This window comes from Eriocheir sinensis, chromosome 35 (assembly GCF_024679095.1).
Source record: "Eriocheir sinensis breed Jianghai 21 chromosome 35, ASM2467909v1, whole genome shotgun sequence".
Taxonomy (NCBI): Eukaryota; Metazoa; Arthropoda; class Malacostraca; order Decapoda; family Varunidae; genus Eriocheir; species Eriocheir sinensis.
The window spans coordinates 13,522,396-13,550,032 of record NC_066543.1 but is presented as its reverse complement, the minus strand read 5'-3'; the positions used below and the strand labels follow the sequence as shown (position 1 = coordinate 13,550,032).

The 27,637-nt window shown below is 46.8% G+C and overlaps 1 protein-coding gene across 2 annotated transcripts in view; it reads right to left on the bottom strand.

Moving 5' to 3' along the window:
* Positions 1 to 3,473: 3,473 nt before the first annotated feature.
* The window catches only part of LOC127007439 (basic phospholipase A2 PA-12A-like), a 64,433-nt gene continuing 40,269 nt past the window's right edge, over positions 3,474 to 27,637 (bottom strand). Inside the window, exons 2-5 of one of the 2 annotated variants that reach the window (XM_050878454.1) lie at positions 8,994 to 9,192; positions 8,122 to 8,228; positions 6,648 to 6,783; positions 3,474 to 5,671 (exon numbers count right to left, since the gene is read on the bottom strand). In XM_050878454.1, coding sequence (XP_050734411.1) covers positions 5,635 to 5,671; positions 6,648 to 6,783; positions 8,122 to 8,228; positions 8,994 to 9,192 — 479 coding nt within the window. In that variant the 3' untranslated portion in view covers positions 3,474 to 5,634. Of the gene's footprint in view, positions 6,784 to 8,121; positions 8,229 to 8,993; positions 9,193 to 27,637 lie in introns of both variants that reach the window. The other variant, XM_050878453.1, reaches the window with a different exon arrangement.

Below are 27,637 nucleotides of genomic sequence, written 5' to 3'. Positions count from 1 at the left end.
TAAGAGCCAATACAGGGCACTTAGCATGATAGACAACTCCCCAAACAATAGCTAAAATGTCAATTATTAATGAGGTTCCAATTAAATGCAAAGTTTAAGTAAACCTTATGCGACAAGGTATTTGGTATGGATAAATTCAACTGAACTGCAATATTTAAGCAACAGTGATCAGAGGAACCAAAGGGGTGACCGACATTAACACCTAAAAGTCCAGGAATATCAGTGAATAATAAATCTAGGCAATTGCCTGAAGCACGGGGAGGAGCACTAACAAACTGTTCACAACCAGACAGGCAAGAGAATCACAAGCAGCCTGGCCAGGACGATCAGTGGGTGACACAAAAATATAGCCAATCACTGTGGTGGGCACTGAAATCCTGATGAAAATAGAGGAGGCTTTCTTATCAGTCTTTTGTATCTTAGCTATGGATACACCTTTCAGTTAGTGAATGCCTCTTTAGCCTGAGCAGGGGTAAATGCACATGGTGGACCCTGGGAATCATGCTCCATCTTAACAGAAGAGGTTTATTAAACCCAGGTATGGATAACTCTGAGATATGTTTAAAATCAGAGACAAGCTATTCTGGGCAACAAAGAATATATCATGCTGAGATGCCTGCTGAAGAGATAGCTCTCTCAGGTTCCTCTTTATAAACAGGTTGAACTGAACTAATTTTGAAAAATCCTTCTGATTAGTTTTGCAGTGCAGGAGACAAATCAGGGTTATGTTAGGTTAGGTTTGGTCTTAGTGATTTTGATAAACCCTTGTAAATAGTTTTGTCATGCAGAAGGACAATCAGGGTTAAGTTAGGTTAGGTTAAGTCATATGGTTAAGTATAATAATTTAAGATAAGTCCATGTTATTGGTTTCACTGTGCATAAGGCTGAGGGGGTTAGATTAAAGTAGGTTTCATTGATTTTCATAAATTGTGATTCATATCACAGTGCAGTAGGCTTAGTGGGGCAAGCAGGAGCGAGCCTTGCAGCCCACAACTCATGGTTTCTATAGAAAACAATTGTATGTTTCCTCAGAAGGTGGTAAGTTGACTTTACATATCAACTTTTAATTTTCTTCATCAGAGAAAACTTTTTAGAGGTTTGCAAAAATTCCATAGGAGTGCCGAAAAAAACTATCATCATGGTAAAAAAGCATCAATTATTACATGACATCTACACCTGAAAAACTAGCCACAGTCACGAAATGCATATTACTCTATGTTAATCAGTTATTTGGAACAGTCTGGATGTGGAGATAAAAGAGATAAAATACTAGTAAATTTGAAGGAATTAGACGAAACCGGATGTGGAGACAGCAGTCAGACAACAAGGGGCTACTCAGGTAAGTCCTGTACACCAACTAACCGATTGAGTCGGTTTGTCGGCATCCTCTGACGGGCTCCCTAATAGCCCCCTAACACCTGACAAACCACCTCTGCAGGGCTTTTCCACAGTCCAGCCACCCAGCATGCTGGCGTCTGGCGAAACAAGTTAATCATCTTGGGGACAAACATTTAGAACACCATTAACTGGACTCTAGCTCTTTATCTAATCTTATAAACTCTATTACAAGTTGACTGCATACGATGCACTATCCAGTTCTTTCACTTGTACTTGCTTTTGTATAAGTAATTAATATATTGAGAGCTGGCGCATCTGCAGAGTGCTGGCTTCCCGGTACCCCTCCTCATCGTGTGGATCGTGGGGTCGGGAAGCCCACCAGGTGACAGGTGAGTAAACAAACAAGCCTCCACGCAGATGCCCTCCCCATTGTAGCTACACAAACACAGGGTAAGTACACTCCTGCTTCACGTGGCCCATGACGTGATCCCCGCCCTGGGGAAGCACACCAACAACAACGCCACACAGTGATGGTTGAATCAGTCCACAGGCCCCGCAGCATGGCGGAAGAAGTTTACGTTCAGTGTTCACGCCACGCCGTTCGCAAGTCGCAACACGAATAAGTATTATTGTTTAAATTGATATAATCTTAATAAAAAGCATGGAAAGTCGACTGTCCGAATCATCACGAAAATAAATAAAGTAGCTAAGTGTTTTTTGACAAAATCTTCGCCATGCATCACTGTTTTTCCATAATAATGCACAATCCATTACTTGTCATATTCATGAAGTGATACCTTATGATACACCCTAAAACTGTATATAGGTGATGCAAAAAAACTGACCTCTGCCTCGAGAACAGCCCTGGCGGCGTGGCTTCGAGTAGTGTCCCTCGTGGTCCTACTCCAAGGCAATAAAGTTCCGCAAGACAGTCTCGTACAAAAGTCTGGAGAACACTCTAGAATCCATGGCTGACGCCGCCCAAGTCGGTCTGTCGACAAGGATTGGCGTCTGATGAAGAAATATTTTGTCTTCAATTTTCCCAACTATCATTATAGCTGTCGAGATTGTTTTCCTTTTTATCAACTATTTCCTTGGCCTTGACACACACACACACACACACACACACACACACACACCAGCTGACATATATTTATACCCTCAACGCCCTCTGCTGCCCTTCCTTACAAGCAATGCTTCCTTAGTTGCCCTTTTCAACTTACGTTTTCTCTACACGATTCTCTCCTCTCTTCTAGCGAGAGCCATCCTCACTGTAAGGGCAGACTAAACACGAACGATAATTTCCTATAATGCAGCGGCATATCAATATTTTAGTAACTTACAAACATAAAATGGAATTAAGCATATCACATCATGCATGTATAAAACTGATTCAGTAGTCCTCTCACCAATAACCTCAACAGAAGTTACCACTTACACCTGTACTTACTCCTCAATTCCTCTTCACAGTGATCCCCTCTGTGGACACCAAGCTGTCGTGGGTAGAGGAAGTCAACCGGACGTTCCGCCTTGCCCCTGGACTTGGCAGAAGTCAAGATGTCGGCTGTCACATCCTGCTTTTTGTATACATCTCTCGACGATGCATGGACATTGGACATCGTACACAGGATGAGGGTTGGTGAGAGCCTCCCTACATCTTGAATCCAGGGTCACCAGAGGCTTTAAAAATATCCTTATGGCATCCTCATCACCTGGGTGCACGGACCCTTCCTTGCTAAGAAACTACCTTTGATTGTACTCAGCTCGTCGCCTCCGTCAGAACAGAGACTGTGCAATAGGATCAACCTGTATCTCCATGAATAACCTCCATCTGATTGCCGTAAAGCATTAACAACAAAAGAGTTTACTTAAATAACAATTATTATCTACCTATTTTTTATTTTACTACGAACAAAGAAAGCTACGGGCCTACTACTACTACTACTACTACTACTACAACTACTACTACTACTACTACTACTACCCGGTTCCATATCTCACACCACCTGCTTCACCTGTACTCGTGATTAGCAGGTGTGTGAGGTCCTGTCGGCTCACAAAGGGTTGCCGAGTGATTGGTGGCGATGCAGCGCGTATTATTAATTTGAAATGGAGGGAAATTATTAATCTTGTCATTAAAAAAAGAAGTATTTATTTCCTCAGAAGGACAAAGAAATGTCTTTTCAATGAGGTCGAGACAAAAATCAATTCATCAATGTACAACGTAATTACACCATCGCAGCTCCTACACTTTATAAATTATCGTTACTATATATACAAAGATACAGGATTATGTACATCGAAAAGGCACAAAACCAACCAGCTCTTACGGAAAACCTTCAAGTTGAGGTTCCGAAGCTCCTGGCGCTCCCACTTCGACCCCCACGCAGCATGGCGGAGTATGCTATAGCTTCTTAGAGCAATAACTTATAATGCCCGTGATCCCTTCGAGAGTCCGATCAGGCACATTACCTTGCTCAGAGGCTCCTTTAAAAATACACATGGAACGTGGAGGAATACTGATGAACTAATCCTTATGCGTCAGCTGAGCACTATCCTCCGTTAGCCTCGACTCCCTGTGGCAGAAGTCGAGTGGAAGATGTGGTTTGAGTGGAGAAGAAGCACAGTATCTCTACTCCACTTTCAACACTGCTGTAGACATACGGCACCCAGTCATCTTTCACTTATAATTAAAGTAACCCTTACCCAAATTACTTCGCCGCCAAGGACCTAAAGACTTATCTCTCATCCCCTAACGGTAGCACCCCTACTTGGCACTCGCTTTATTATTCACTTGTCAAGCATCCCTCACTCTCTCCGATTTTTCGTTGACAGCTGATCTGGCTGTCAGCTGACAGGCGGCGATACCCGCCTCTCAGCTACCAGCATCGGGGACACACAGGGACAGCGTGGAGGGCAATGGATCCTCCATAACGCTAACGCTACTGCTGACAAATGGGATGACAAACATACCATTTTTGTTTGGCCTTGAAATAATCTTATCATTACAATAAACTTATCATTACATGAACGACCTCCGTGGCTTCATGCGTGGCTCAGTGACCCACGCCATCGCTTTGCCGCTGACAGACACACTTTGTACTGTGTAACGGGTGGGTGTGTTGCTGGGGACTCCTCGTAAAGTCCCTGCCGGTGGTGGTGACCACCGCCCTGCCAGTCCGCTCCGCGGCCCTGCCTCCACAAACGAATGTCCAATCACTCCGATGGGTGGTGAAGATGTCCTGGTGAAGGTGATAATGATGATGAGGGGAGATGAGCGGATGAGCGGGGCGGGGCGGAGCGGGTGGGGACTGCCTAGAGGAGAGTTTGCAGGACCAGAGAGGCGTGGCGGCCCATCTTGCCCAGGAAGATAACATTCCTGGGGGACAAGGGCAAGGGTTGGGGGTTAGCAGGGAACTCGTGGGTCACGGGACAGCAGAAGTGCCACATCACCAGGCACTGGTCACTAGGCCAGGAGTGTGCTGCCGCCAACCAACAAGCGTATGTGCCACACTGCCGCGCCACAACACTTGAGGCGCCGCTAAGTGTCACAAGGGTCACCACCAATACGTCCTGCGGGAGGCTCAGCAACGTCCACTCATCGCCAGTCTTCCGGTGGCATCATCTGCCTGCTTCCCTTCCTATATAGTTTTTGTACATTTTTCTACATCATGCAGTATCTATATATAATATATTTACTTCACTGACATCCATATTAGAGTGTTCCTTGCAGATATGTGATCCTTTATCAAAGAAGCATCTAGAAGTATTTGCAAATTTGACTCAACAAACTAGAATAAATGGACCTTATACATACTAAAATAAATATCCTTTTTACATCACTTTAGCTGCCATAGACAAATGGGCGAATAACTAATATCTATAATCTTTCATGCCGATACTCCTTGCCAGGAGTTGCCATTCCCATCCTGACACGCCGCCTACTAGCCTGCCCCCCTCCCATCCCCCCCAGCGTTAAGCTAAAGGGGGATAGAAGAGCGTTATCACCTGTTAGCAGGTGCATAGAGCAGGTCGACAGTACAGGGTGAGATTGCACCAGTAGTCCTGGTGTCATCTCACTACTGCCACTGCTGTGCCACATATACATAGTGTGAGCAGCGGCGCCGCAAGGCAAAGCCACATCTACGAGGGGAAGAACTACAAAGGTGCACTCTAAATCTACACTATTTACAGGTGTGTGAAGCGTTCTGGAACCGCAGAACCCACAGCAGTGAGGACGATGGTTACTCTTCTCAGTGGAGGCCAACAACACAAGGGCATCCACGTCTCTCAGTGCTACAGGGCGCCGGGCTGATGGTGGCCACGCCGACGCCTGAGGGAAAACCCGGCATTCTAGGGGCTGCGAGGGAAATGAAAGGCTCAGAACGCTTCACTGGGGTGTTGGCTGGTGTCGTGCTGGTGTTGGAGTGACTGACTACTGTGCAGTGACAAGCGGTGATGAGGTGATGATGAAGCAGATTCTGGGGTTCTATTTTGGGATGGTGATGAGGGGTCAAGGGTTATATTTTGTCGTATACTAGTAACTGTGAGGATAGTGATGGGGGTGATAGTGTCGGGGAAAGATGATTAAGAGAGTGATGGAGCAGATTCTATTGTTCTATTTAGGGATGGTGATGAAGGGGGTGAGGGTTATATTTTGTTGTATATTGGTAATTGTGAGGAGGAGGATAGGGATGATAGTGTCTGGGGGATGGTGCTGTAGAGGGTGACGGGTCCTAATTCAGCGGTGATGGTGTAAAAGGTGACTATCTGTGCTGTATTTCTTCTCGTGTGAAAATGAAGATGATGAAAAAGATGAAGGTGGTGGTGGGGCTACCGTGTTGTGCTTCTCATCGTGCTCCAGTGATAACGATAGTGATAATGAGTAGTGTTTATCTTCCTCCTGTGACGATGGTGACTGTGAAGGTGGTGTCAATGGTGGTGATGATGATGTGTATTCTTTATCCTTTTCAACTGATGATGATGGTGGGGGGGGTTGGTATAGTGTATCTTCCTCTGATGATGGTGGTGGTTTGTATGCTTTATCTTTTTCAACTGACGATGGTGGTGATGGTGATGATGACAAAGGTGTTGGGGGTTTGTATAGTGTATCTTCCTCTGATGATGGAGGTGGTTTGTATGCTTTATCTTTTTCAACTGACGATGGTGGTGATGGTGATGATGACAAAGGTGTTGGGGGTTTGTATAGTGTGTCTTCCTCTGGTGATGGTGATGTTGGTGGTGAGTATTGGTCTGCGTGGTGCATCCCCGACCCGCTGGACACCCCCATGAAGAGGTTCTGCCAGTACCTCCACGGTGACGTCATGCAGATGGCCTTGGTCTTGGGGCACGGGTGTTGCTTCAGGCACTCCACGAACTCGCGGTCACACTCGCACAGCTGATGCCCGCAGCTGTTCACGCCACCTAGCGGCCCGCGCGTCGCAACTGAAACACGGAACAACGTAAGATTTCATAACCTGAGGCTACAGCACTTTGGTAGCACTCCCGGACGAGACTCGATGCTATATTTCAACCATACACACAACACCTAAAAAACATGTATCACTCCAGTAAAAACGCAACACAATATTTCATCAACATAACTCAAAAGCAAATGCAAATCTTAAATAACATACACGGCACGCACAAACAACACACATTAGCCTGTGCAATACCCCTAAACACATATAACTCTTCATGGATATAACTGCAATACAGACAACAAATATTAATCCTCAAAACACAGCATGAAACACTTGAGGGAGGGAAACAACTCTGAATTACTCATATCTGCCTAACCCGATAAAGGAAAGGCTGGGCTTGGCTGCTTACACCTACCACACTGAGGTCGTGTTGTCTGCTATGTGGTGTAATTTTCTTTTCTTTGAGGTGTTGGGTATCTATAGTCTAATCGTTACCTCTCTTATCCTCTCCCCACCCTTTTTTCTTAAGTCTGCACACAGAAATAGTCTTATAGATATTGGAGTGACATGTCCTATATCCAGTCTTCCATATTTACTAATAAATGTGTCAACAAAAATTAATGAACATCAATCACTTTGCTAATAATACAAAAGAGCCTTGATTACTCTGGTTCCAAGGAACTCCTAATCTTCCTGTGAAAGTTAGCTTGCAAAACAGTAATGTGATCACGTTAAAATAATATATGTCGTCAATTGTATCTTAAATTGGTGGTTAAGATGCTTATTGGGCAAGAAGTGTTGTTTCCTGAGCTGGGTTTACAAGTCAGTACTTATCTGGCGTGTCAATACGGTCAGGCAGTCAACGGAGAACATCCACTGGGTAGGGCAGGCCAGGAGTCGGTCGGTCGGTCGGTCGGTCAGCTGAAATAAAGACGACCTCGATCTCTGCCTCGGCGGGCCGTCATGGGTCTCGTCGGAGGGCGTCTCGAGGCCGCCGTCCGTCTTTTAAGTCCTCTCTCTCTTTCTCTCTCTCTCGTTCGTCCTTGTGTGTTCACGTAGCTAAGGTTCCCTAAAGCTTGTCCACGTCTACTGGGAGAGAATAGGGCCAAGGTTACAGTGATTTTGTTACTGCAGTGAAAGTAGAAGGGGTGTGTTATCTGTTACAGAGGCTATTTTTCTCAATTTTGTCATGGTGTTATTTGTTAACATCTTTATTCAAACTGATTTTTGGTGGTGTTCCTTACACATAAGAATATTTGAACTAACAATTCTCAGCGTCACAAAGTAGGCAAGCACACACACACACACACACACACACACACACACACACACACACACACACACACACACACACACTCACCACAGTAGGGGTTCCCGCCGTTACAATTCCATCTGTAGGGCGCAAGATAGTGATCGAAGCCGAGGCAGTTGGCGTGCTCGTAACACCAGTCGTGGCCCTTGCAGCACCTGCCGGCCAGGGTAGGCTTAGTGGGGGGACAACAGCCAAGGAGTGTCTCATACTTCATGCAACAATACATCACTGCTACTCAACAGGACACATTTACCATTACTACTCTACAACACATGACATCACACTAAAAGCCAACCAGAGTCAAAGTATCGATTGACGACATGAGGCATGCTGAGAGGAGTGACGCCACCTCAAAAGTGACAACAGCGTGCAACACCAATCATTTTCTGCGGCATAAGAGAAAAACGTGGTCTGGTCATAGCAGCGGCTGGGCACGCCGAGCACGCACCTTAAGCCATCACGCGGCCTGTATACTGCCAGCGTGTTCCCATTTCCTGATAGATTTCGGGATAGACGACACGCCTCAGATAACTGGAGGGAATGTTCTGAGGTGTAATCTGGCAAGATTTAGCCCCAAACAACTGGTGCTCGCCATGCGTAACATTTACCTCACATCGGGAGGAGAAAAAAGCAGAGCACCACTTCACACCACATGACTGCATCGTGGGTTGTGACATGCTCAGAGTGGCTACTTTTTTTTTTACCAATTTTTATTATAAATTTTGTAATAAGAGAGTTAATACGAATGTCAGTTTAACTTACAACCAGTACAGGTGAGGGTGACTGGTCTAATTCACCGCTCCATCTGCGTTACTATTCAGATAAATTCCTTTAAACACACTGTACCAACAACAACAACAGCAACAGCAACGAATGTAGTTAAGTATAATATTAAGGCAACCAGCCAATTCTCGACTCACTTATCAATGCCGTCGACGACCAGGCCGGAGCCGAGGAAGCCGCAGTAGCAGCCGTAGCCCTTGTAGGAGAGTGGGTTGCAGCCGGTAGCGCAGGTAACCATGTTGAACAGGTGGAACACTGAACGTTTCATCCGCGAGGAGCTGCTGGTTCCCTCCTGTCCTGTCTCCTGCGCGTCGTCCCTCTTCGCCGCCGCCGCATCTGCAAGACAAGGATTCCGTCATTTCCATGCTGTTTCCTAGGAGGCTTTCCTTAGTACAGCAATATCAATATACTACTTCCAGGACATCACTTTACACCTTATACGTTTTCTTCTCTTCTTACTCCTCTTCAATCCATGCAGTCATTGTTCAGGCACACCCTCTCTCCTGTTCCTCTTCCTCCTAATTCACTCATTTTTACGGCACATGTTCTCTCCTCTTCTTCCTCCCTTCTTAACCCACTCGTTTTTTCTCTACATAGGCTCTCTCCTCTCCTTCCTCCTAATCCACTCATTTCTCCTGAACACGTACTCTCCTGCTTCCTCCTCCTCCATCTGTTACTCTCCCATAATCACCTCTTCCTTCTGCCTCCTGGGTACACAGTTCACCCGGAAGCAGGAGGCTGGCAAAGGGCCGCTCGAGGCAAGGTAACAGCCGGTGAAAACGTGATTACACCGTCAAGGCCTAGTGAGTATTACAAGGCACGGGAACACACACACACACACACACACACACACACACACACACACACACACACACTACTTCCCTTACCCCACCAGCACGGTGCGTTCATATGGCAGGCATGAACAACATTTGTGTCAAGGTATGAACCCTTCCTGCCTCTCAATGTAGTGGCGGGCCAGGTGGAGCGGGACTAAAGTAGGTGGAAGGCAAGGCAAGGGCAGGTGGAGTGAAGTGACATGAAGGGAACCAGGAACTAATTTGAAGGGTAATAGTGGAAGGAGGGAAAAGATGGAAAGAAAAAGAGGAAGAGGAGGAGAAGAACCACTGAGGCCGAAAGGGTCAGGTGGAATGAGGTGGAGTGATGGGCGGCAGGAACTGAGATCAATGGCAAGGGTGGAAGGAGGTGGAGGATGATAAAAAAAGGGAGGAGGAGGAGAAGGATAGGGCCACTGAGGATGTAATGGTTAGATGGAGTGAGGTGGAGTGACTGGGGACAGGAACTAAGATGAATGGCAAGGGTGGATGGAAGAGAAAGAGGAATAAAAAGGAGGTGCAAGAGGATCATTGAGGTGGTAATGGTTAGGTGACGTGAGGTGGAGTAACGGAATGCTGGAGCTGGGATGAATGAATGGCAAGGGTGGAAGGAGGTGGAAGATGAAACAAAAAAAAAGGAGGAGGAGGGATAGGAGGATCATTGAGGCCGTTGTGGTTAGGTGATGGTGGGTGGAGCACAAAGGGATGGGAGGGGAAGGTGAAAGGTGGACGGTGATGGTCTGGAAGGGTGACTCGCCGTGGACTGACTGAGGGAGGGACCGGGAGGGTGAAGGACGGCGGGTCGTGGCTGCTGGCTGGTGGTTCGGGTGACCTTACAAGGACGGCCGAAGTATGGTAATGACAGCCGGAAGGTGTGATAAGGTAAGGAGGAGGAGGAGGAGGAGGAAAGGAAGAAGATGAAAGAAAGAACAACAACAACAACAAAAAGAACAAGAACAAGCAGAAGGAAAGAAAAGAAAGAAACAATAACAAAAAGAAGAGAGTAAGAAGAAGACAGGAAAAGGAGAAGAAAAAAAAAAAAGGGGGAGGAGGAGGTGGAAGAGGTGTATGGGAAGGTGTTGGTGGTAGCGAGTGTTCTAAGTGCTAATCGGTTCACGGATAGAGAAAATCATATCCGCCAGGGTTACTTTATTGGACAAAACTTACAGAGCTCATCACGACAAGGACAACACATATGATAGGTGTTTGTTTGTGTATGCGTTTGTGTGAATGTTGTTTGTGTAGGTTAATATTTAAGTGTTGGTGTTTATGTGGAACAATGTGTACGAGTGGACGACAAGAGGACGTGGACGGACAGTAGAAGATAAACAAGTAACAAGAGATAAACAATTAGACGCACAAGAAACAACGAGACGGGTGCACGAACGAAAACATTGACACAAAATAAGAATGAACAATGAGTCTATACTGCAACGCCCCATTTTCCGTTTTCACTGGAAGAGAGCACGCGACTGCTTGAGCAGTGGCTGCTACAAGTACTCCCCCCCAGTGACGAGGAAGGAGGAACGAAATCTTCCCTGGTGCTGGGGCGCTGTGGCAGACGGTGATGCGTTGCGATGAGTAGCGTTGTGTAGAGTTGTGTCGAGATGCGCGGCAAGTTGCGCTGAGTAGTTGCGTTGAGGTGCGCGGTAAGTTGCGCTGAGTAGAGTTGCGTTGAGTAGTTCAGCTACGGTGAGTCGAGCTGGGGCGAGTAGTGCAGTGACAACAGCTACGGTGAGTCGAGCTGGAGTAATGCGGTGACAACAGCTACGGTGAGTCGAGCTGGAGTGAGTAATGCGGTGACAACAGCTACGGTGAGTCGAGCTGGAGTGAGTAGTGCAGTGACAACAGCTACGGTGAGTCGAGCTGGAGTGAGTAGTGCAGTGACAACAGCTACGGTGAGTCGAGCTGGAGTGAGTAATGCGGTGACAACAGCTACGGTGAGTCGAGCTGGAGTGAGTAATGCGGTGACAACAGCTACGGTGAGTCGAGCTGGAGTGAGTAATGCGGTGACAACAGCTACGGTGAGTCGAGCTGGAGTGAGTAGTGCAGTGACAACAGCTACGGTGAGTCGAGCTGGAGTGAATTATGCGGTGACAACAGCTACGGTGAGTCGAGCTGGAAGAGAGCACGCGACTGCTTGAGCAGTGGCTGCTACAAAGGAAGAAGGCCAGTAGGGAGAGTCAGGGGGACAGGGAAGGAAGGTGAGGGGGTAAGGAACAGGGGACGGGAAGTGAGGGGGAAGGGGAGGGAGGGAGAGAGGGAGTACCGAGAACGTGGTAGCTGACTATTAACGACTAATAAAAACGGTGAAATTAATCCCTTCGACCCACGCGCTGGAGAACCGAAGCGTAAAACCTGTGCAAGGAAGGTCGTCTTTGTGTGTGTGTGTGTGTGTGTGTGTGTGTGTGTGTGTGTGTGTTCTTTTCTCTTTCTTTTCTTTCTACACACACACACACACACACACACACACACACACACACACACACACGCACACATACACACACACGCTACAGTTTCCTCCACATCCTGCATACAAAAGTCCCCTGCCCCCCGCCCCCCCGCCCCCCTTTCCTCACCCTCTCTATTCATTATTATTCATGATGCAATTCCTCTTCACCCCTTACCCCTTTAACCCCTTATTCGCTCTCCTTCCATGATCCCTTTCTTTATCCAAACCACTTTCATCATCATCATCATCATCATCATTATTGGGCTTGTCTTTAGCATCGTTATCATTATCATTATTATCATTATACGTCATCATTCTCGTCATTTTTCCACGTTCTGCTTATTATCATTATCATTCAAATTGTTCTCATCGTTATTACTTCATTCACATCTTCATCAGCGTCATTATCCATCTCCTCCTCCTCTTCCTCCTCCTCCCCATCATTATCATCTCTATCGGTGTTCTCGTCATCCTTCATCCCCATCATCGTCATCATCATCATTATCCACACTATCATCGTCAGTCTCACCATTCTCCGTCACTCCCTCAACCTCACCATCATCCAGACTCCGTTCACCCAAAGAAAGAGACGAGTGAGGAGGAGGAGGAGGAGGAGGAGGAGGAGGTGGAAGAAAGCAAGCGAGTCAAGAGAATGGAAAGGATAGTGAAACAAGGAGGAAAGGGCAAAGAGTTAACTATCCTGCAATTATACGAAAAAAAGTCTAAATAGAAGACATTAATTCATTCTAGATAAAGAGAAGTAAAATGAGTGACGATCTTTGCGTGTTGTGTATCTTTGTGTATCCTTATGTATCCTTGGGTATCCTATTGGTGGTTAGGAAACATCGGCGGCAGTGATCAATGTGACTCCGCTTGACTCCGCTGAGCCGCCGCTACAGACGAAGCCGCGCAGGTGGGGAGGGAGCGGTAAAGGTCACCCTTTCACCCTACACCTGACCACGGGGGCTCAGGTGTCTGGGGGAGGTGGGGGCTGCGGGACTGTCGTGGGTGGGGCTGATGCTGGGGGATCTATGGGCGGGGGAAGGTCGCTCAGGGAAAGGGTCGTGTAGGGGGGAGATAGGGGAGGGGGGTGAAGGACGTTTGGCTTGGTGAAGGGGACACCTAAATCCTCTGTCAAGGGTGTTCTTTCAGTGCCAATATCACCTTTGTTCTGGCTCTTGGTCCTCACCACAACCACCACCATCACCACCATCATCACCTCCACCTCTACCATCACCTCCACTACCATCATCATCATAGCTCAGGCCCTTTAATCTTGTCACAATCAACACCATCATCACCATGTCCTCTACCTCCACCTTCATCATCAATACCATCATCACCACATCCTTTACCGCCACCTCCACCTTCATCAATCTTCGCCACAACCAATACCACCATCACCACCACCACCATCACCTCCACATCATCATTCCTCAGGCCCTTGATTCTCGCCACAACCAACACCACCACAACCACCACCTCTCCCACGACCTCCACCTCCATCATCATCATCACTGCTTAGACCCTTGATTATCCCCACAACCAACACCACCACCACACCATCACTACCGCCACCTCCATCTCCCTATATAACTTAATTAACTCGCTTCCTAATAATGTCGTGAGTGATGATAACCTGGAGTGATTGGAGATTGGGGTGAATAGTTACGAGAGTGATTTTTTATGGCTATAGTACCGCTAGATGTCCCTCCCTCCCTTTAGGACCCAGTTAGCTATAAAAAAGCGTATCATTTTGGGCCCTTGAACTCTCCAGAGGGCCTGACATTCTTGGACCATGATAATAGTTCCCTGCCGAAAGCCACCGCGCACCCAAGGGAAGAGGCGAGGAAGGAGGAGGAGGAGAAGGAGAGGGACGAGGAAGAAGACGATAAGGTGGAAAAGAGAAAGAAGGTCAAGAGAATGGAAGGGACAGGGAAATAAGACGAAAGGGCAAAGAGCTGGAAAGAAATGAAAAAGAGCAAGAAAGTCGAGAATGGAAGGGATAGGGAAATAAGACGAAAGGGCAAAGAGCTGGAAAGAAATGGAAAAGAGCAAGGAAGTCGAGAATGGAAGGGATAGGGAAATAAGAAGGAAAGGGCAAATTAAGAGATGACTATTCTGCAATTATATATATGAAAAATTGTCTAAATGGAAGGTACTGTGATTCATTCTAGATAAAGAGGGGCAAAAAGGAGTGATGCTCTTTGCAGGTTGGACTGACCATTCTGCAGTGATCTTGAATATTGTTTGCGCGGTACACAGCCCATGATTCTTTCGAGATAATATATAACTGAACGGTAATGATCTTTTTGCATCGCTCCAAGCTGCACAATTTCAGATATTCACCAACGAACACGTGGGAACAACAACCAGAAGACAATGTTCGGAGGATGAGTCAATATCACGTGAAGAAAGCGACGCGATTATTCCTTTCACAAGAGTTGCTGATGATAATGAGAAGCAAAATGATGGAGAAGAAAATAAAAACCTTGGCAAACCACGCCCCCTTCCACTTTAAATCGTTTTCCTCCCCCTTCCCTGTGTCTCTCCCCATCTCCCCTTTAATTAACCGTATTCTCTCTCATGCCCTATCCCTTCCTTTCGTCTCCCCTTCCCACCGCATCCCATCACCACCCAAAGACCCACGAATCATATAAAAAAAAATCACAGGAAAGAATTGATTTTTCTCGCCCTCCTTTACTTCTTTGTCTCGCCCCATCAGATCCCTTTTACCGTGTTCTATCCTATTGCCTATCCCTTCCTCGCGTCTCCCCTTCCCATTGCATCCCAACACCACCACCACCACCACCCAAACATCACATAAAAAGCACACACATTACCTTCCTCCTCCTCCTCCTCCTCACCCTCATCATCATCATCATCATCATCATCATTCACTATTCTTTCTTTATCCTCCTCCTCCTGCCAACACTCCTCCATGTCATCTCGCTAAGCAGCAACAACGACAAGAGGGAAAAGGAAGAAGTGAGGGCAGGCTGCGGTGAGGAAGACTAGGCTGACAGGATACTTGTGGTTGGAACATTGAAAAAAGAAAAAGAAAGCAATTACAGAGGAATGTGAAGGATAATTAGTTAACAGCCTGACAAGTTAATGAAGTGACGGAGACGGGAACAAGGACGGGAACATGTTTTTTTTCCCTTTCGCCACACACAAAAAACATTGATGCGAATATTCAGGTGCGTTGATGCCAGAAACACGAGTAACTGCCTATCCGTTTTGCAAAGCTATCTATCTATCAGTCATTGTTAGTAAGAACTGTCAACACACGTTCTCAACAGTGATTAAAAGTTGAATTATGTCACTGATACATTTTCTTGGGGAGTATCGGCGAGTAGGTGCCATGTACGAAATGCTCAAATGTAATCGTGATCGGTGATATTTGCTCATTAATAATCTTCTCATAGGGCCAGTCTTATAGTCCAGTACAGCACGTTTGTAAGCTCCCCAACCAAACACAAAACACGACGAAAATTCCTTGTATAGTGTTTTTTTCACATTTGTTAACTTTTTATGCCCTTGAACTGACTCCACTGCTGTAAAAAAAAAAAAAAAAAAACTTAATTCCTCTCTTTTAGTTTTGGGTGCGGGCTGAGTTCGTCTGGACAACTTGCTGACTCCCAATCCCCCTTGAGATGGAATTTTCAGCCCCCGAGGAACACCCTTGACCTGCTTCATGGTGACCCGAGGAACGACTCTGAGCCCCACTCTCGCTGATCCCAAGGTCTTGGCTAATCACAGCAGACCACAGCCACTGGAGACTCGGTGACCATGATTAGCCGTGATGCAGCCCCACATTACCTTCCGAATGCGTCTTAAACTTAAAAAACAAAAGAAATATCGAAAATTTTCTAATCACAATACAATGATTAAGTTTAATTGTTGCTTTGAACGGAAACTAAAAAAGAAATATTAAAACTAAACTTCAGAGGAAAGAGAAAAGTTATTTGTTGATGTGTTACCTCTCTGACACAAAGATAACACACACACACACACACACACACACACACACACACACACACACAGCGCAACATTTACGTCAGAGAACAGCGATTATTTTTTTACTTAATATTTTCTTCACTTGTTTCCAGAGACATTTTTTTTCTCTTTTTATTCTGTTTGCCTCGCTATTTTCTCTCTCTCTCTCTCTCTCTCTCTCTCTCTCTCTCTCTCTCTCTCTCTCTCTCTCTCTCAACCGTATTTGCTGCCATTTCTTCCCTTTCGTCTTTTCTCTCTTTCTCTCACTGTCAGGTCCCTCTCCCCCCTTTCCCCGTCTGTCTGTCTTGTGTCTGTCTGTTTCACCCTCCCTGCGTCCTCCACCTCGTCTCCTGGTAACCTCAATACAGGGGGTGCAGGGAGAGGGAGGCAGGGAAAGATTCAGGGAGGCTGGTCCAGTGCGCAGCCTCCCAAGACCATATTTCCATCTCAAGGTCTTGGAGTGGACGCGCATAGACCATAAAGTGCGCCAGGTGGTCTAGGTGGACTTTCTCTCGTCCCCTTAGTCAACACGCCCGAGTTTGCACGGCAGGAAGGGAAGGAAGGGAGGGGAGGGAATGGGAAGAAGAGGGAAGGGGGAGGAGAAGGAGGAAGGGGGATAGTGGTGACGTTGGGTACGTGGTTGCAATACTCTATGGCTGTTAGTGCTGTTGGAAATGATGATGATGATGATGATGATGATGATGATGATGACAGTAAGGGTGGTGTTGCCAATCTTTGTATGGAGTGAAGAAGGGAAGAACGGAAAGAGGAGAGAGAAGACAGGAAAGATAAAGAACAGTGGGAAACAGTAAGGAAGGAAGAGAAAAATTAAGAAAGAGAAAGAGGGAAAGAGGAAGAATCGCAGGGGGAAAAGAAGGAGAGAAGGATGAGAGGGAGGAAGGGAGAGAGGAAGATGACGAAAGAGGAGAAATTATAGATAAATATGGACAAAGCGATACAGTTAAAAGAAAGGGAAGAGAGGAGGGAAGCAGAGAGGGTGGAAGAAAGAAAAAAAGGACAGAAGAAGGGAGTGAAGGAAGCGGAGGTCACAGAGGAGAGGGAAAGGATTTAGAATGCAGCCTCAATGGACGAATGGATGGGAAGGTATTACAGATGGATAGGTGGTCAGAGGGACAGAAGGTTGGACTGCCAGATAATTGGATGAAGACCTTTGTGAGAATTGAAAGTGACGTGAGAATGCAAGATATATGCAAGGCCTTGAGATAATGGAGAGAGAGGACGAAGGCGTAGAGAACAAAGGGGAAAAGAAGGGTATGGGAGGAATGATCGGGGAATGCAGTGAAGGATTGTGGAATGCGGTGAGGCACGTAAAGGAGAATAATATTAATGAACCCGAGATAGAATATGTAGAGAAAAGGTGAAGAGAGTGATGAGGAAGATAAGGATTGTGGAAAAACGGCAGAGAATGTTGACAGATAAGGAAATACTAAGTGAAAAATGAGAGAGAGAGAGAGAGAGAGAGAGAGAGAGAGAGAGAGAGAGAGAGAGAGAGAGAGAGAGAGAGAGAGAGAGAGAGAGAGAGAGAGAGAGAGAGAGAGAGAGAGAGAGAGAGAGAGAGAGAGAGAGAGAGAGAGAGAGAGAGAGAGAGAGAGAGAGAGAGAGAGAGAGAGAGAGAGAGAGAGAGAGAGAGAGAGAGAGTAAAAACGAAGCGAGAGAAGAAGAGAACACGCATCAGGTGAGAAGATAGTGAAGGGAACAAGGGACGCAGGTGAAAAAGAAAACATATCAGGCGGTACAAAATTAGATAACCTGGTGATGTAATTATAAAGAGAAGAGAGAAAGAGAGAGCAGGAGAACACGCAATAGATGGGATGTGAGGTGAGGAAGAGGCACTGGAAGAAGGAGGAGGAGGAGGAGGAGGAGGAGGCAGGAGGCGCACGAAACTTAAGTAATGGCAGCAGGATAATAAGTAGGCAGAAGATAACTACTTAATATCGCGTTAAAGGCTGACCACGAAGGCGGAATATAAAGAACCCCATTTTCTGAGACCCAGGTAGCAAATAATGGGACGATTACTGCGAGGGTTTACTACAAGAGGGTGAAAACATAATCTACGGGTGTCTGTGCAGGAGGGTTCACATAAGAGAGGCATCAGAGAGGGTTTGATGGGAGGGAGGGAGGGAGGGAGAAGAGGAGGGAGAGGAAGGGAAGAAGGGAAGGCAGATGGGGAAGAGTGAGGCAGTGATATAAGAGGAAAATGAACAGGAAAAGGGAAGAGGCATAAGGAAGAGGATAAGGAAGGAAAGAGAGGGAAAGGAAGAGAAAAAAGACGAGGAATAAGGAGGTGGATAAAGGGAAGAGGGAGGCAGTGAGGAAGGAGAAGGAACAAGAAAGGAGGCAAGAAGCAAAGGAGAGGAAGGAAAGAGGAAGGGGGGGGAAGAGAAAAGAGCTGAGAACGGAAGAAAAGAAAGGGAGAGGAATAAGGGAGGAGGAGGAGGAGGGGGAGGCTGAAAGAAAGAAGGTGAAAGATCAAGACACAAGGGAGAGGATAAGGAAAGAGGAAGGGGAAGGAAAAGAAAGGGGACAAGGTCGAAGGAAGGAAGAGGAGGAGAGGGACAAGGGAATAGGAAAGGCCTTGACATGGGAGGGAGAACCACAAAAGGAAAGGAGGGAGGAAAGGAGGAGGGACGAAGGAGGAGGAGGAGGAGGAGGAGGATTAAGATTAAGGTATCGAAATTACACATCGATGAAGGAGGTTTTGCACGGGAAAGGAAGGGAGAGAAAGGAAGGGAGAGAAGGGGAGAAAGGGAGGGAGGAAAAAGGGAGGGAGGGATAACCAACGACAAACAGACGGACAGAGGGAAAGGGGGAGGGAAGAGAGGAAAGGTAAGAAAGAAATGTAGAAAGGGAGGAAGAAAGGAGAGATGACGGGAGAGGTAAAGAAAGTGAAGCAGGAGAAGGAAAGGAAGAACGAGGAGCAGGATAAAGGAAGGAGAAGGTGAAGATGGAGAAATGAAAAGGAAAGAACGAAAAGAGAATCAGAGAGGAAGAAAGAAAACGAGACAGGACAGGAGGGAGTGAAGCAGGAGAAGGAAAGAAAGAACGAGGAGCAGAAAGAAAGACAGAAGAAAGGAAGAGATCAAGAGAAGGAAACAGAGAGAAAAGGATGACAGGCGAGAGAGAAAAACAAGAGGAAAAAAAGAAGAAAACGGGGCAAGACAGAAAGACAAAGGGCATAATGAAGTAGGGAGGAAAGGGTGGAAGGGAGAGAGGGAGAGAGAGAGGGAGAGGGAATCATGGAGGAAAAAGAGGAAGAAAAGGAAGAAAGGGAGGATGGAAAGGAAAGACAGAAGAAACAAAGGAAAGGGAGAGAGAAGAGAAGAAAGACGGAACAGTGGGAAACAGGAAGGAAGGGAGAAAAGAAAGAAGAAAGAGGAAGAGAGGGAAAGAGGAAGAGAGGGAAAGAGGAAGAGAGGGAAAGAGGGAGAGTCATAGAGGGAAAAGGAGAGAAGGAAGAAAGGGAGGGAAGAATGAGAAAAAGGAAGAGAAAAAAAAGAGGGAAAATCGAAGAGGTAGATGAAGGAAGGAAGGAAGGGAGGGAAGAATGAAGAGAGAGGAAGGGAGCAAATTCAAAAGGGAGGGGGGGGGGAGAGAGAAGGGAGGAAAGGAGGAAATTATAGTGGGAGAGGAATAGAAAGAAGAATGAAAGGAGAAACGACAAAGAGAAGGAAGAATAAAGTAGAGGAGGGAGAGAGAGGGAGAGAGAGAAAGAGAGGGAGGATGGAGGGGGGGGCATAAACTGGGGGAGAAGAAAGTGGGGAGCAAGGGAGGAAATGGCAAAAGACAAAGAAATTAAAAGAAATAAAGGAGAAAAGAATAGGGAGGAAGGAAGCTCAGGGGAAGATAGGAAAATTAATAAAGAAGGGAAAAAGAGATGTACAGGAAGGAATGATGGAAGAGAGGAAGATAGAGGAAAGGAACAAAGAGGGAAGGGAGGGAGGGAGAGAGGATGGGATGACACGCTGGCAAAGGGAAGGAGGGAGGGAGGGAGGAAGGGAGGAAGGATGGCAGGACAGAAGAAAGGAGGAAGAGGGAGGGAGGGAGGGAGATACTGAAGGATGGAGAGAGGGAAAAGGGAAAGAGGAAAATAATGAGGAAGAAATGAAGAGAGAGAGAAGGGAGGAAGAAAGGATGGAAGGAGACAAATTGGCACAAGAAAGGAAGAAGAGAGAGAGGGAGGAGAGTAATGAGGAAGGAAGGAAAGGAAGGAGGAGGAATGCAATGAGAAAGAAAAGGAGGGAGGGAGGCAGAGAGGACGGCAGGACACAAACGGGGAGAAGAAAGAAAGAAGGAAGGGAGGAAGTGAGGCAATGAATAGGAATGGAGGGAAGGGAAGAGGAGGAGCAAGTATATTAAAAAGAGCGGGAGTCTGAAGGAAAGGTGGGCAAGGGGGGAAGAAGAAGGGGGGAGCAGCGCCAGGTACGGTGAAAGGAGAAGCTAAACCTTGAGTCTGATATCTTGGGGGTCGCGGGCCAGGACAAGCGTCTGGCGGGGAACATGAACACTGAAGGGGCCAGAGGTGTTAGGGGGGGAGGGCGGTGACTGCAGGGGGCGTGCTCAACAGTGGTGGTAATGAGCCTGGTGATGGGAGGAGGAGGAGGAGGAGAAGCAGGTAGTGGTGTATGAAATACGTTGGGTCAGAATTGCATGTCATGTCTCACACTTTAGGATGACAGATTAAACATTGCAGCTTCAGAGCAAACGATTGGAACACACACACACACACACACACACACACACACACACACACACACACACACACACACACACGGCAGGGAGCGGGAGGGAGAAAGATACACTCATAATAACAATTTCCCAACACCTGACGCCACTTTGTTGTGTCATTATTGAAGGGAGCGTAAAAGTTCCCGCGGTTTGGCCCCGGCAGGAACTGACACACACTGACTGACTGACTGACTGACTGACCCTTTGCCATCAGTCTGATTAGATCGTAAGCTGACTGACTGACTGAGAGACTGGCTGACTGGCTGACTGACTTACTAGCTGACTGATTGCCTGACAGATACACTAACTATATAGCTGGCTACATGACTAGCTGTTCGACTAACATACTAGCTGACTGACTAATCGAGGGACTTGTTATCAGGGTGACTGGCTGGCTTGACTGACTGGTTGGTTGGGTGACTGACTGGTTAGCTTGTAGACTGAGGGACTGACTGCCTGAAGAATATACTTCATCAGTTAACACGCATAAATTGCAATACATAAATGGTGGTGGTGGTGGTGGTGGTGATGATGGTGATGATGGTGGTTGTGGTGGTGATGATGGTGGTTGTGGTGGTCAGTCTGTGAGAGGGAAAGAGAAAGAGGAGGAAAGGAGGTTTTGAGGTGTGTGTGTGTGTGTGTGTGTGTGTGTGTGTGAGAGAGAGAGAGAGAGAGAGAGAGAGAGAGAGAGAGAGAGAGAGAGAGAGAGAGAGAGAGAGAGAGAGAGAGAGAGAGAGAGAGAGAGAGAGAGAGAGAAGTGTGTGTGTAAAACCTGTATACTAGTTGGTTCTAGTTAGCTGTTACATACAGAAGGAGGAGGAAGAGGAGGAGGAAGAAGAAGAGGAGGAGGAGGAGGAGGAGGAGGAGGAGGAGGAGGAGGAGGAGGAGGGGGATGTGTGCTGGGAGGCAAAGTAGTGGAGGTAGTGGTGGTGGTGGTGGTGGTGGTGAGAGAGAGAGAGAGAGAGAGAGAGAGAGAGAGAGAGAGAGAGAGAGAGAGAGAGAGAGAGAGAGAGAGAGAGAGAGAGAGAGAGAGAGAGAGCATTGGGGGGGGTGACAGAGTGAGGGTGGTGGTGAATGGTGTTGGTGGTGTTGGTGGTGGTGAATGGTGTTGCTGGTGTTGGTGGTGGTGAATGGTGTTGCTGGTGTTGGTGGTGGTGAATGGTGTTGGTGGTGTTGGTGGTGGTGAATGGTGTTGGTGGTGTTGGTGGTGGTGAATGGTGTTGCTGGTGGTGGTGATGGTGAATGGTGTTGCTGGTGTTGGTGGTGGTGAATGGTGTTGCTGGTGTTGGTGGTGGTGAATGGTGTTGGTGGTGGTGGTGGTGGTGAATGGTGTTGCTGGTGTTGGTGGTGGTGAATGGTGTTGCTGGTGTTGGTGGTGGTGAATGGTGTTGCTGGTGTTGGTGGTGGTGAATGGTGTTGGTGGTGTTGGTGGTGGTGAATGGTGTTGGTGGTGGTGGTGGTGAATGGTGTTGCTGGTGTTGGTGGTGGTGAATGGTGTTGTTGGTGTTGGTGGTGGTGAATGGTGTTGCTGGTGTTGGTGGTGGTGAATGGTGTTGTTGGTGGTGGTGAATGGTGTTGCTGGTGTTGGTGGTGGTGAATGGTGTTGCTGGTGGTGGTGGTGGTGAATGGTGTTGTTGGTGTTGGTGGTGACAGAGTGATGATGGTGGTGTTGGTGGCAGTGAGGGTGCATGGTGCTGGTGGTGTGAGAGAGAGAGAGAGAGAGAGAGAGAGAGAGAGAGAGAGAGAGAGAGAGAGAGAGAGAGAGAGAGAGAGAGAGAGAGAGAGAGAGAGAGAGAGAGAGAGAGAGAGAGAGAGAGAGAGAGAGAGAGAGGGGACAGGAATACGTGATTCAGCTGTTTTGAGTGCAAGAATGGGAGAGGGGGGGGGGGGACGTGTTTCCCTTCTCAGTACGGGTTTGCGGCGCCCATTCTTGAACAGGGCAGGTTAGGTTAGATTAGGTTAGATTAGGTTAGGTTAGGTTAGGTTGGGTTAGGTTTAGTTGGAGTCATTCAGCGTAAAGGGGCTATTACACTGGGCAAATTTTCCGTGGATCTTCAGTCAAACCACGATTTCCGCTAGCGTGGTTCTCATTTGTTTCTTGTTATTGCTGCTGATGATGATGGTGAGTAATACCGTCGTCCTTTGGTGAAATCTACTGTAGCTTTGGAAGATCGTGGACTCGTCAAAAAACCACGGAAATAGGAGAACCACGCCAGCGGAAATCGTGGTTTGACTGAAGATTCACGGAAAATTTGCCCAGTGTAATAGCCCCTTAATGCTGACTGGGAACACTATGAGAGCATTTTCCAGAACACCCCGTGGTTACTTTGAAAGCTACAGCCGAGGGTCTTCACCGTGGAGGTATAATTGGTGGAGTTAACATGAGCCGCTAATTCCATGGAAAGAGATGAAGCCGCCGAACTGTCACTTCACTCGCATCAATATGGCGGATACCCGGGAGAGAGCTCATGTCCACCCTCTTAGTTAATGCTTCCAGGAGGTAAAGCAGACAGAACAAAGAAGACGCTTGAAGAAAAGGATGGGAAAGGGATGAAAAAAAGGAGGACAGAGGAGAAAGGACAGGAGGAGAAAGGCAGGAGAGGACAAGACAGATGAGGAGGAGAAAGGCAGGAGAGGACAAGACAGATGAGGAGGAGAAAGGCAGGAGAGGACAAGACAGATGAGGAGAACAAGAAACGAGGACGGGGCGAGCTAACGAGGCCATCAATGAGGACAAGACAGTGAGGAAGAGGAAAGTAAAAGAGGATTAGGCAGAGGAGGAGGACAAGGATCGGGCAGGGGCAGAGCTAACAAGCCTATCAGGGAGGTCAGCATGATAGGTGACCGACAAGAACAAATTATAGAGACAGATGCAGAGAGAGAGAGAGAGAGAGAGAGAGAGAGAGAGAGAGAGAGAGAGAGAGAGAGAGAGAGAGAGAGAGAGAGAGAGAGAGAGAGAGAGAGAGAGAGAGAGAGAGACAGAGAGAGAGAGAGAGAGAGAGAGAGAGAGAGAGAGAGAGAGAGAGAGAGAGAGAGAGAGAGAGAGAGAGAGAGAGAGAGAGAGAGAGAGAGAGAGAGAGAGAGAGAGAGAGAGAGAGAGAGAGAGAGAGAGAGAGAGAGAGAGAGAGAGAGAGAGAGAGAGAGAGAGAGAGAGAGAGAGAGAGAGAGAGAGAGAGAGAGAGAGAGAGAGAGAGAGAGAGAGAGAGAGAGAGAGAGAGAGAGAGAGAGAGAGAGAGAGAGAGAGAGAGAGAGAGAGAGAGAGAGAGAGAGAGAGAGAGAGAGAGAGAGAGAGAGAGAGAGAGAGAGAGAGAGAGAAAGCATGAAAGCAACTGATAACAAGAAATTATAAATATTATAATCCACAGAGAATAGAAAAAAAAATATAAAACCAAAAAAAAAAAGAGTAAAAGGATAAAAGAGATATAAAAAGAAAGAGAAGGCAGGAATACCTCAGCAAAGAACAGGGTGGTCAATAAAACTTTAGAAAAAAATAAACCTGTGAAAATAATAATAATAAATAAATATGTGATGCGCAGTAAAAAAAAAAAACTGAGCGATTCTGATGTTAATAATGATGATGATGATGATGATGATGATGATGATGATGATGATGATAATGATGATGACAATCGACAATAATTACACACCAAACAGTAGAAAAAAATATATAATGGTATTCGTAATGGTTACAAGGTGAAGAGAAGATGATGGGTTGAGTGACTGGCTGAGTGGTTAACTGGATGACTGGCTGGCTGGCTGACTGGCAAGCGGACTGACCGATTAGGCTGACTGACCGGCTAGCTGGTTGATCGACTGACTGATTGACTGACTGGCTGGCTGGTTGACCGACTGAATGATTGGCTGAGTGGCTGGCTGGTTGACCGACTGGCTGACTGACTGACTGGCTGGCTGGTTGACGGACTGAGTGACTGACTGACTGGCTAGCTGGTTGACCGACTGGCTGACTGACTGACTGGCTGGCTGGCTGACGGACTGGCTGACTGACTGGCTTGCTGGCTGGTTAACTGGTTAGCTAAATGACTGACTGACTGCCTGACCGTCCGGCTGGCTGGTTGGTTCACTAGGCCGTCACTTCGACCTTCCTGAGCTTCGTTAGCGGCCGACTTATCACAAGCGACAGGCCATTTATTTTTTTCGCGCCTCTGAACCCGTTTTGAGGGCATGTCCACTGATAATGCCACACACGGGCGGCTCACAACGGAACCAGGTTAACGGTATTAGCCCGAGAGAGAGAGAGAGAGAGAGAGAGAGAGAGAGAGAGAGAGAGAGAGAGAGAGAGAGAGAGAGAGAGAGAGAGAGAGAGAGAGAGAGAGAGAGAGAGAGAGAGAGAGAGAGAGAGAGAGAGAGAGAGAGAGAGAGAGAGAGAGAGAGAGAGAGAGAGAGAGAGAGAGAGAGAGAGAGAGAGAGAGAGAGAGAGAGAGAGAGAGAGAGAGAGAGAGAGAGAGAGAGAGAGAGAGAGAGAGAGAGAGAGAGAGAGAGAGAGAGAGAGAGAGAGAGAGAGAGAGAGAGAGAGAGAGAGAGAGAGAGAGAGAGAGAGAGAGAGAGAGAGAGAGAGAGAGAGAGAGAGAGAGAGAGAGAGAGAGAGAGAGAGAGAGAGAGAGAGAGAGAGAGAGAGAGAGAGAGAGAGAGAGAGAGAGAGAGAGAGAGAGAGAGAGAGAGAAATTCTAACGGAGATTAATTTATTAGATATTTTTCTGACTATTTTTTTTCAGTCCGTGACCTCGAGAATAAAAACCGTACTTTATCTTTTGCTGACGCTCGCTCTCTCTCTCCTGTAACTTATTATTTATTTTTAGATAGATAGATAGATAGATAGATGATAGACAGAGAGAGAGAGAGAGAGAGAGAGAGAGAGAGAGAGAGAGAGAGAGAGAGAGAGAGAGAGAGAGAGAGAGAGAGAGAGAGAGAGAGAGAGAGAGAGAGAGAGAGAGAGAGAGAGAGAGAGAGAGAGAGAGGGGGGGGGGGGCGGTCAGGTCATAACCAGGTCGCGACAGCTATTGGTGGAGCGGTAGGGAGAGTTGGGTGTCCGACTTCCTTGCCCAACCAGGAGGTTACACTTTTATTGTATCCGAGTAGTACTAGCAGTAGTAGCAGTAGTAGTAGTAGTAGTAATTGTTGATAGTTGTTGTAGTAAATTTAGATTTAGTAATATCAGAAGTGGTAGCAGTAGCAACAGGTAGAAATAAAAATAATGAGAAAAAGGGAAACTGAGTAATAAGAAAAAATGCCTAGAACAGTAGACTAGACTGTAAGACGGTGAGTCAGAGGAGAAAGAGTAGCAGGGAGGAGACTACGCAAGTGTCGGCGAAGAAGGAAAAAGAGACTGAGCAGGTGGTGGCGACGAAGGAGGAAAAAGAGACTGAGCAGGTGGTGGCGACGAAGGAGGAAGAAGGAGAGGATGAAGAATTACAGAAGAATGAGTCATGCAGAGTACGTAGGTAAAAGAACTAGACTACTAGAGGGAGGAGGAGAAGAGAGGAAAGGAGTAGGAGGAGGAGGTGGAGGAAGAGGACACATCACCAGACAGACGTGGCACTTTTCTTGGGGTAAAAGGCAAAGTTGGAGGCATATACTAAAGCTGCGCGTGGCCTCAGTACTCATCTCCGTTACATCCGCCCTTGATCATGTGGCGGGAAATAACCCACTACCTCGGATCACAGGATCAGTGCTGGGCCATCAAGAACTTAGGGTAAATCGTGTACCAACTTTCGTAATAAATAGTTTCCCCAAAACGACCCTATATAACCTCTGCAGATTGATAGATAGATAGTGACAGAGAGATTGATAAATATATTGATTGATTGATTGATAGATAAACAGATAGTTAGGTAGATAGATAGATAGACAGACAGACAGATATATAGATAGATAAAGAGAGAGAGACCAAGACGCGCGCACACACACACACACACACACACACACACACACACACACACACACACACACACACACACACACTCATACACACACACACACACATTCCCGTACACACACAGATAGATAAATAGATAATGACCACAATAAAAAACAAAATTACAACACAATTTTCAAGAAAGTACGATAATCTTCTTACACATTCCTAGCACGAAAATGTAAACAACTGTAGTCCACACACATACATAACCATCCCTGAATCGTAAACAGGTAGCAGTAGTAGTAGCAGTAGTAGTAGTAGTAGTTCTTGTTGTTGTTGTTGTTGTTGTTGTTGTTGCAGATAATGGTAGGTAAACAATAAAGGCAGGTGTTGCGGTGTTGTTTTTGCCGACGAATTGTAGAATGAAAGGGAACAGGATGAGTTATCGTTGCTGCAGTGTTGAGGGAGGGGGAGAGGGGGAAGGAGGGTTTTATTGTTGCAGTGGAGAGGGAGGGAAAGGCAGACAGGTAGGCAGGAGGGTAGGTGGTGGCGGGAAAGGCAAGGGCAGGCAGGTGGGATTAGTGTCAGCCTCATTATCTCATCCGCAGAGAGAGGGGTCAGGTAAACACACACACTCATGCAAACCAGCGGGGCAGCGTTTGACATACTCATCACCAAGGACACACACACACACACACACACACACTCAAAAACAAACAAACAGACATAAACACGCTCAGTCATCAACGTAAACACAATTACACCTGCCGTAAAATATCATTATCATTATTATTATTATTATTATTATTATTATTATTATTATTATTATTATTATTATTGCTACTACTACTACTACTACTACTACTACTACTACTA